This window comes from Arachis stenosperma, chromosome 1 (assembly GCF_014773155.1).
Source record: "Arachis stenosperma cultivar V10309 chromosome 1, arast.V10309.gnm1.PFL2, whole genome shotgun sequence".
Taxonomy (NCBI): Eukaryota; Viridiplantae; Streptophyta; class Magnoliopsida; order Fabales; family Fabaceae; genus Arachis; species Arachis stenosperma.
The window spans coordinates 130,012,371-130,022,938 of record NC_080377.1 but is presented as its reverse complement, the minus strand read 5'-3'; the positions used below and the strand labels follow the sequence as shown (position 1 = coordinate 130,022,938).

General features: G+C 38.9%; 1 protein-coding gene and 1 non-coding gene across 2 annotated transcripts in view; one reads left to right on the top strand and one right to left on the bottom strand.

The window, feature by feature from the left end:
• Positions 1-653: 653 nt before the first annotated feature.
• LOC130934834 (uncharacterized) overlaps positions 654-10,568 on the bottom strand; it is a 30,044-nt gene continuing 20,129 nt past the window's right edge. The window contains exon 2 of the mRNA XM_057864364.1: positions 654-1,583. Within this exon, the coding sequence (XP_057720347.1) occupies positions 654-1,583 (930 nt within the window). The remainder of the gene's footprint in view (positions 1,584-10,568) is intronic.
• LOC130947625 (small nucleolar RNA R71) lies at positions 6,921-7,024 on the top strand. Its single transcript, XR_009072731.1, has one exon. It is a non-coding gene; the product is annotated as a small nucleolar RNA R71 (small nucleolar RNA).

Genomic DNA, 10,568 nt, shown 5'->3' with positions numbered 1-10,568 from the left:
GGTAACTGAGATGGTACAGTAGGGAGATTAGGGGGAATGTCTGGGAAGTAAGCTGAGATCACTCTATCCCCTGGAGAAAAGTCTTCTGTAGGGATCTTTTTGTTCCTCCACCTCCTTGGTACCTTCTTCCTTGTGTCTTTTGATATTGCCTTGTTCTTGATAACTTCTTCCTCTAAGGGGGTTTTGATGTTGTCTTCACATCCCTCTAGAGGTTTAGGTTCCTCTAACTTTTCCTTGAGCTGTGGTGGTTGCTGATTCCCTTGTTTATCAACCAAAGGGGTCTCCAGATAGGTTGGGTGTGCTTCAGTGCTTGCTTCCTCCTTCAACATCTCATTATGATCTTTGCTTGGTTCCTTGTGCTCTTGGTCTGCTTCTTGTGAGAATTTGAAGATATTAAAGCTGAGTCGTTCATCATGGATCCTCAATATTAGCTCCCCTTTCTCCACATCTATGAGTGCTCTTGCCGTAGCTAGGAAGGGTCTTCCCAATATGATTGGGTGAGTGTGACTCTCTTCCATGTCCAGGATGACAAAGTCTGTAAGGAGAAAGTATTTCCCAACCTTTAGCAACACATTTTCCACCACTCCTATTGCTTGCTTTTGAGTCTTGTCAGCCAGTCTGATGACCACATCTGTGGGCATTATCTCATTGATCTACAGCCTCTTTACCAAGGATAATGGCAGTAAGTTGATGCTTGCCCCCAAATCACAGAGTGCTCTATCGAAGATTGTTTCTCCTATGGCACAGGGGATGTGAAAACTCCCTGGATCTTTTCTTTTTGCAGGCAACTCAGGTTGAATAAGGGCACTACATTCCTTGTTCAACACTATAGTTTGACCTCCTTTGAGTGAGCTTTTCCTGGGAAGAAATTCCTTCATATACTTGATGAATGCAGGCATTTGTTGGATGGCCTTGATGAATGGTATGTTCACATACAGAGATGCAAACAAGTCTAGGAACCTTGAGTATATTCTCTTCCCCACAGCACCATTGAGCAGTTGGGGAAATGGTGCATAGAGCTTAAGCAACTCTTGTTGTGAGATTTCTGGTTCTTGGTGATCTCTATCCTCCTCCTCTGTTGAGTTGTCTTCAGGCTGTTGGGAGAGTTTGCTTTGCTTGTCTTCATCCTCTTGATCACTTGTAGTGACCATTTTGCAATCTTCCCATCTTACTTTCTTTGCTTCGCCTCTTGGGTTTTTCTCCGTGTCACTTGGGAAGCTATCAGTGGGTTTGGGAAACTTCTCAGCTAAGCATCCCACTTGGAATTCCAGCTTCTTGATGGTCTCTCCCTGGTTCTTAATATTGGCTTGCACCTCCTCTTTGAACACCTTGTTTTCTTGAATCTCTTGGCATATTCCTTCAAGTAAGGCTTCAATCTTAGAGAGCTTGTCATCAAATGATGGTGGATTGGGAGTAGAGGTGTTGTTTTGGTTTTGATATGGGTGTGGAGAAGTGTTGTTGTGGGGGTGTTGATATGTCCCCTGTGTGAATTGTTGATGAGCTGCATTATTGTTGGAGTTGTAACGTCTCTGGTCTTGGCTTTGATCTTGCTGATTCTCCCACCCAAAGTTTGGGTGGTTCCTCTATCCAGAGTTGTAGGTTTTGGAGTATGGATCATGGTTCTGTCTAGGTGAATTCCCAATGTAGTTGGCTTGCTCAAGGTTACCCTCTGCCTCTTCATCCATTCCTTCTTGGGTTATTGGTGAAGTGGTAATGGCTGCCACTTGGTTCCTCTCTATCTTCTTGGTGAGGTCAGCTAGCTGCTTGGTGATCATCTTGTTTTGGGCTAACAGTGCATCCATGTGGTTAAGCTCCATTACTCCTCTAGTGTTACTTCTTTCAGAGGCATAGAAGTAGTCATTCTCAGCAACTGTTTCGATGACATCTATGGCTTCTTCAATGGTTTTCTTCTTGTTCAAAGAGCCTCCTGATGAATGATCCACAGCCTTCTTTGACTCATAGGAAAGACCTTCATAGAAGATGTGAAGTTGGACCTACTCATTAAACATCTCTGGTGGGCATCTCCTTGTTAGGTCTTTGAACCTTTCCCAAGCTTCATAAAGTGTCTCCCCATCTTGCTCTCTGAACGTCTGCACTTCAGTTCTTAGCCTATTGATCCTTTGAGGGGGGTAAAACCTTGCCAAAAACTTATTCACTACCTCCTTCCAATTTGTCAGGCTTTCTTTTGGGAAGGATTCAAGCCATTTGAATGCCTTGTCCCTGAGTGAAAAAGGGAACAAGAGCAGCCTATAGACATCCTGGTGGACTCCATTGGACTTCACTGTGTCACAAATCCTCAAGAAGGTGGTCAAGTGTTGATTCGGATCTTCTTGAGCACCTACTCCAAATGAGCAATTATTCTGCACAAGAGTGATGAGCTGAGGTTTTAACTCGAAATTGTTGGCATGTATGGTGGGCTTCTGAATGCTGCTCCCACAGTTGCCTGGGTTTGGATTGATGTAAGAGCCTAACACTCTTCTATCCTCCCCAGCATGATTTGCTCTACCTCCTCCCCCATGGTTATTAGCCTCTTCTTCATGTTGGTTTTCCATGTTGCCTTCCATGTTTAGTTCAAAGTGTTCCTCCTCCTCTTCAGCACCGATTGCACGTTTTTCTCTTGCTTCCCTCCTTAATCTAAGGAGGGTCCTCTCTGGTTCAGAATCGAAGGAAGTTGAAGCCCCGCTTCTTCTCCCTGTCATACAACCAACAAGTACAAGCAAGTAACAATATATGCATATAGTATTGATGTCAGAATTACTGTTAGTTGTGAGTGATGCAATATATCAAACAGTTAGTGGGTTAGCAAACTGAATGGTAAATAACAAAGAACATGAAAGAGTAGAGGGGGAAGGGAAGAAGTTAACTAAGACAGAAAGTAAATTACTCAAACAGAAAGTTAATTCAACAAAAAAAAATGCTCAATCTAGTGATCTTCCAATCTAATCATTCTTGATGCACAATCAATCCGCGGCAACAGCGCCATAAACTTGATGCAGGTGGAAACTGTCTCTCAACAAATTTCCTTCAGCAAGTGTACCGAATTTGTCGTCAAGTAAAAACTCACAATAGAGTGAGGTCGAATCCCACAGGGATTGATTGATCAAGCAACTTTAATTTGAAGAATGTTCTAGTTGAGCGAATTCAGAATTTGGGTTGAGATTTGCAGAAAATGAAATAGCGGGAATGTAAATGACAGAAAAAGTAAATGCTAGAATTAAAGGGCTGAAAGTAAATGACTGAAAGTAAATTGCAGAATTGTAAATGGGAATGGGGTGTTTGCTCATAAAAGTAAACGCAGAAATTAAAGAGAATGGGTGAGATCAGAATTGGGGAGTTCATTGGGCGCAGGAGATGTTGTAATTCTCCGAATCAAGTTCATTTTCATCTCTTCCTCAATCAATGCACTCATTGATCTCCTTGTCAATCTTAATTGATTGAATTACAATTTCTTGCAATTCAATCTCTCAAATCTTGATCAATAGCCAATTCCTTGGTCAATTGCTCATGAGAAGAGATGAAGTGTGGTCACTGATTATACCACATGCATTTATCAAATCAAGTATTGAGAGGATTATAGTCACATATCCATCCAAACCCAATTTGGTCCAGCATGAGAAAGCATTTCTAGCTTGATCTCTTTATTCCTCTTTCAAGGCTCAGAAGAGATCCAATTTTGAATAGTTTCTTTTCCAAGATAACTACCCAATGGGATGAAGATCGAAAGCTTTCAAGTAAAATCAAGAGAAAAGATAGAAGAAGAATAAGGAAAACTAGTATTGATCCATCAAATTACAACAGAGCTCCCTAACCCAATGAAAAGGGTTTAGTTGTTCATAGCTCTAGAAAATGAAAACAAAGATGGAGAATACATCATGGAACTAGAAGAGCAGAGAAGGTAAAAATACAGAGAGTAGTGCTATTTTCCAACTCCCAGAACTCCCAAATAATTCAAAGCTACTCCTATATATACTACTCTTCTCAGCTTCTAGTTGGCTCTTCAAGTCTTGGGCCTTTATATCTTGAGTTTGAAGCCGTTCTCTTCTTCATTTGGGCTTGGTTCTACTTGCAGAGAGAAAGTGTGAAGTGGGCAGAGACTTTAGCTCAGGACGTTAGGGGTGTTAACGTTTAGTAAAAGTATGAGTTCAAGAACGTTAGTGACACTCAACATTGTCACTAACGTTCCAATGTACCCCTTTGCCTCACGTTAGAGCCCACGTTAACTAGGTTAACGTGGCTTCTAACGTGGCCTTGCCAACTTTCGAGAACGTTAGTGACACTTAACATTGTCACTAACGTTCTAGTGTGCCCTATGTCTCACGTTAAAGTCCCACGTTAACTAGGTTAACGTGGCTTCTAACGTGGCCATTCTTAGCCATCCCCAACGTTAGTGAATGTTGAGTGTCACCAACGTTGGCTCATCTTTCACTTATCAACGTTAGCTTCCACGTTAACTAAGTTAACGTGAAAGTTAACGTGGCTCCTTGGGGTTTTGTGGGTGCTTCCAACGTTAGTGACAATGTTGGGTGTCACTAACGTTGTCGACCTCCCTTGCCTCTTACGTTGTGTGTGCACCTTAGGCCAACGTTAGTGACAATGTTGAGTGTCACTAACGTTGGCTTCCTTCCCCCTTTTAACGTTAGAGGCCACGTTAACTAAGTTAACGTGGACTTTAACGTGGCCACTTATGATCATTGGCCAACGTTAGTGATAATGTTAAGTGTCACTAACGTTGGCTCAAAGTCCCTTCTTCACGTTAGAGTTCACGTTAACTTAGTTAACGTGACTCTTAACGTGGGCAATGATGGCTTCGAGAGCGTTATTGGCAATCACTTTTCTCATTAACTTTGCAAGTTACCTCCCATTCCACATTAGTGGTACGTTAATTAGATTAACGTGACTGCTAAGTGGTTCTTCCTTGCTTCCTTTGGTCCTGAAATCAAGCAATAGAGTGCATCAAAGTTCTAGTCCAAGTCATGGGTAATGCAACATACAATTTGTCACTAAACTCATGCAAAATCCTCATAAAATCATGTAAAATGCACAATGTATGCTTGAATCAAGGTATAAGTGAATATCCACCCAAAACTAGCTTATTTCCTAAGAAAATGCATGAAACTACCTTAAAAACAGTAAAGAAAAGGTCAGTGAAACTGGCCAAGATGCCCTGGCATCAGGTTGATCAAATCCTTATAGCTCATCCCATCTTTGATTCTTCAAACCTTGATGCTTGTTCTCATTATAGCTTCCATTCCTTATAACAACATTGGAACCAAACTTGAAACCAGAGGGGTGAGAATTCATAGTAGAAATTAAAGAAATAAAAACTAATAGAAATTAATGAAAATAAACTCCTAAAACTAGAAACACTAACAAAGAAACAAAAAATCAATTATTTACAATAACCAATAATAAGGCACACGTTTGCAATTCCCCGGCAACGGCGCCATTTTGATGAACGGATTCTTACGTGGTCTAGAATTTTACAAATAAGCTCTCGTTGAAAGTATAGCTTCTAAACCAACAAAAATCCTTTCTACAAAAAAAAAACTTGTTTGTCACTAAAGCAAACCCAGTAAAATTTATAACCGAAGTATTTAAACCTCGGGTCGTCTCTCAAGGAAATTGCATGAAGGTATGATTTATTATTGGTTAGGGAAAAATATCTTTTGGGTTTTTTGAAAGGTTTGAACAAGGAATTAGATGGCAAGAAAATAAATTAATAACTAGAAAAACTCTTGGCAAGGTATGAGAACTGGAAATCCCATCCTAGTTATCCTTATCAGTTGTGATGAGAATTGTTTATTGCTCCCACTTAGTTAACCCTTACTAAATAAAGGAAAGTCAAGTTGACTAATCAGTTTGATTCCTCAAATCCTGGTCAACTCTTATGGAAAGACTAGCGTTAGAGGAATCTAAATCAATAAGCAATTTCCAATTTTTAATCAGCACCGAGTTTGATAACTCAAGTGTCACCAATTACTTAACCAAGGCCAAAGGGGAAAAATCCAAATTATTTATATCATAAATAAAAGAAAGCAATCATAAATCTGAAATACCTCAAATTATATTAAATATAAAATCAAATCTAACATGAGAATTCATAAATCAAAGTAATAGAATGAATAAAAATAGAAGAGAAACCAATGTAAAGGAACATTGAACCTGGAATGAAGAAGAAGTAAACCTAACCTAAGAAATCCTAAATCCTAAAAACTAAGAGAGAGGAGAGAGCCTCTCTCTCTAGAAAAACTACATCTAAAACTAAAATTGTGAATAATGAATGTTGTCTCGAGTCTCTGCATGTTCCCTTGCTTTAGTCTGTGTTTCTGGGCCGAAAATTGGGTCAAAACACGGCCCGAAATCACCCCCAACATTTTCTGTTAATTCTGTAGATCGCGCATGTCACGTGTACATGTCAGTCACGCGTTCGCATCGCTGGTTGTTTTGGCGTGTCACGCATTTGCGTCAAGCACGCGCTCGCATCATATTGCATAACTCCAATCCACGCGTACGCATCAGGCACGCGCACGCGTCAGTGCAATTTTCTCCATGTCACGTGCACGCGTGAGCCATGCGTGCGCGTCGCTGCTCGCTGGTTATCTCCTTAGTTTCTTGTGTTCCTTCTATTTTTTTGCAAGCTTCCTCTCTATCCTTTAAGCTATTCATGCCCTATAAAGTGTAAAACACTTAACACACGGATCACGGCATCGAATGGTATAAAGGAGAATTAAAATACACAAATTAAAGACTTCTAGGAAGCAAGTTTTCAACCATAGATCAAGAATAGGAAGGAGTTGTAAAGCCATGCAAATCATATGAATAAGTGGGTAAAGACTTGATAAAAATCACTCAATTAAATACAAGATAAACCAGAAAATACTGGTTTATCAAATATACATATGATGCTCCATTCTGGAAACATGTCAGAAGGACACCTTTTGGTTAATTGCTTGTATCTTTTCCAAGCTTCATAGAGGGATTCAACTTCCTTCTGTCTGAAGGTTTGGATGTCCACTCTGAGCTTGCTCATCTTTTGAGGTGGAAAGAATTTGGTCAAGAAAGCATTGACCAGCTTGTCCCAAGAGTTCAAGCTTTCTCTAGGTTGTGAGTCCAACCATGTTCTAGCTCTGTCTCTCACAGCAAAGGGAAAAAACACAAGTCTGTAAACCTCAGGATCAACCCCATTGGTCTTAACAATATCACAGATTTTCACGAATTCAGCTAAGAACTGATGAGGATCTTCCGATGGAAGTCCATGAAACTTGCAATTCTGCTACATTAGAGAAACTAATTGAGGTTTAAGCTCAAAGTTGTTTGCTCCAATGACAGGAATTGAGATGCTTCTTCCATAGAAATTAGAAGTTGGTGCAGCATAGTCACCAAGCATCTTTCTTGCATCTCTGGCATTGTTGTTGGGTTCGGCTGCCATGTCTACTTCTTTTTTGAATTTTTCTGTAAGGTCCTTTTTGGAATGTTGTGCTTTAGCTTCTCTTAGCTTCTTCTTCAGAGTCCTTTCAGGTTCAGGATCAGCTTCAACAAGAATGTTTTTATCCCTGTTTCTGCTCATATGAAAAAGAAGAGAGCAAAGGGAGTAGTGAAATCCTCTATGTCACAGTATAGAGATTGCTTAAGGTGTAAGAAGAAAAGAAGAATAGAAGAATGAGGTCAAGAGAGAATGAGAAAAATTCGAACACAGAGAGAGAGAGAATGTTTGAATTATAAGTAGAAGAGATGTGTTGGCAAATAAATAGAAAGAGATGAGAGAGAGAGAGTTTTCGAAAATTAAAATTAAAATAATTAGTTAATTAAAAAGATTTTTGAAAAAGTGGTTAGTGATTTTCGAAAATTGGAAGTGGAAAAGTGGTTAGGTGGTTTTGAAAAAGATAAGAAATAGTAATTAGTTGAAAAAAATTTGAAAATAATTTTAAAAAGATAAGAAGTTAGAAAAAGAGTTTGAAATCAAAATTTAAAAAGATATGATTGAAAAATATTTGATTGAAAAAGATATGGTTTTAAAAAGATATGATTGAAAAGATATGATTGAAAAAGATTTGATTTTTAAAATTGATGACTTGACTAACGAGAAATTAAAAGATATGATTCTAAAATTCAAAGATTGAACATTTCTTAACAAGAAAGTAACAAACTTGCAATTTTTTTAATCAAAACATTGATTGTTAGCAAGGATTTTTTTGAAAATGTGGAAAGATAAGATTTTAAAATTATGAATTAAAACATGAAAATTTGAAAAAAAAATTGAATTGGGAATGAAATTACCTCCTTTGTATCATCATGGCGTTAAACGCCTAGGATGCTATCCATTTTGGCGTTTAACGCCCAGAATGCTACCTCTTTGGGAGTTTAACGCCCAGCCAGATACCCTGGCTGGCGTTAAACGCCAGAAATCCTTCTTTACTGGGCATTTTTCTAAACGCCCAGAATGCTGCCATTTAACGCCCAGAATGTTGCCCATTCTGGCGTTTAACGCCCAGAATGATAGCTTTATTGGCATTAAACGCCCAGAATGATAGCTTTTCTGGCGTTTAACGCCCAAAGTGCCTCTTTACTAGCATTTTATTGCCAGTGAGCTCTTTTTCTCTATGATTCTTCTGCTTTATGTTCTGAATCTTCATTTCTCTGTATTATTTACTTGAAAATATATCTTTTTTATTTTTGAATTTTTAACGAAGAGAGAGAAAAATAACAAAATAAAATAAACCATAAAAAATGCAAGATCAAAACAAGTAATGCATGCAAGGACACCTTGAATGTCAAGATAAACACCAAGAACACTTTGAAGATTATGATGAACATCAAGGACATATTTTTGAAAATCTTTTAAGAAAGGAAAGACATGCAAGACACCAAACTTAGAAATTTTGAATGTTCAAACACTATGATTTTGAAAATGCATATGAAAAACAACATAAAACACAAAACAGGAAAATCATTAGATCAGACAAAGGAAATCATAAAGAACCACTCGAAGATCACAGAAGAACACAATGCACGAATTTTTTCGAAAACTTAGGAAAATTGAAAACATGCAATAGACACCAAACTTAGGATTTGACACTAGACTCAAACAAGAAACACAAAATATTTTTTTGGTTTTTATGATTTTTTTAAATTTTTTTGTATTTTTCGAAAATAAAAACAAAAAGCTTAAGCATAAAATAAAATTACCCAATCTAAGCAACAAGATGAACCATCAGTTGTCCAAACTCGAACAATCCCCAGGAACGGTGCCAAAAGAATTGGTGCACGAAATTGTGATCACACTTTTCACAACTCCGCACAACTAACCAGCTAGTGCACTGGGTCGTCCAAGTAATACCTTACATGAGTCAGGTGGATTCAAATGGTTATGAGGTCTTGATAATTAATAGATAAATAAAATATAAAATAAAATAGAGATACTTATGCAATTCATTCGGAATTTCAGATAAGCATTTGGAGATGCTTTGTTGCTTCTGAACCTCTGCTTCCCTATTGCTTCCATCCAATCATGTGCACTCCCTTCGATGGCAAGTTGTAAGTTGGTGGATAACCGTTGTCAATGGATACCATCCGTCCTCTCTGTGAAAATGGTCCCACTACAGTTCTCACCGCAGGGCTAATCATCTGTCGGTTCTCACTTGTGTCGGAATAAGATCCATTGATCTTTTTGCGCACTGTCACTGCGCCCAACAGTTGTGAGTTTGAAGCTCGTCACAGTCATCCCCTCCCAGATCCTACTCAAAATACCACAGACAAGGTTTAGACTTTCTGAATCTCAGAAATGCTACCAATTGTTTCTAGCCTATACCACAAAGGTTTTGATCTCACTGATTTGAATGCTCTGTTGTTAGGAGATGCTATTCAAACGCATGGATTAGAGACCCAAGAGAATATACTCCAGCTGGCATCCAATGACTACGTTGAACATCATGTAGACGACTTGTGGTTGTCAGGCACACGGATCTTGGCTAAGCGAGTACTGAAGATAGTGGGTGATTGTCACAGATCACCCCTTCAGTCTGACTTAACTAAATTAAGTACGAGAGTATATGTTGGAGAAGAAGTAGGCGTAAATTGAAAGAAAAACAATAGTACTTGCATTATTTCATGAGGAACAGCAGAGCTCCTCACCTTAATATATGAGGTGTAGAAACTCCACAGTTGAAAATACATAAGAACAAAAGGTCTAGGCATGGCCGAATGGCCAGCCTCCCAAATGGCATAAGAATTCGAAAATAGGGGAAGAAGACCTAATCAAAGGATCAAGAAGTCATCCAAAGATATGAATACAATAGTAAAAAGTGCTATTTATACTAAACTAGTAAACTAGGTTTACAGAAAATGAGTAACTAAGTGCAGATAGTGCAGAAATCCAGTTTCGGGCCCACTTGGTGTGTGCTTGGGCTGAGCATTGAAGCTTTCACGTGCATAGATTCTTCTTGGAGTTAAACACTAGCTTGGGTGCCAGTTTGGGCGTTTAACTCCAGCTTTGGTGCCAGTTCTGGCATTTTACGCCAGAAAAGGGTCTTTGGTGGTCGTTTGGACGCCAGTTTGGGCCATCAAATCTC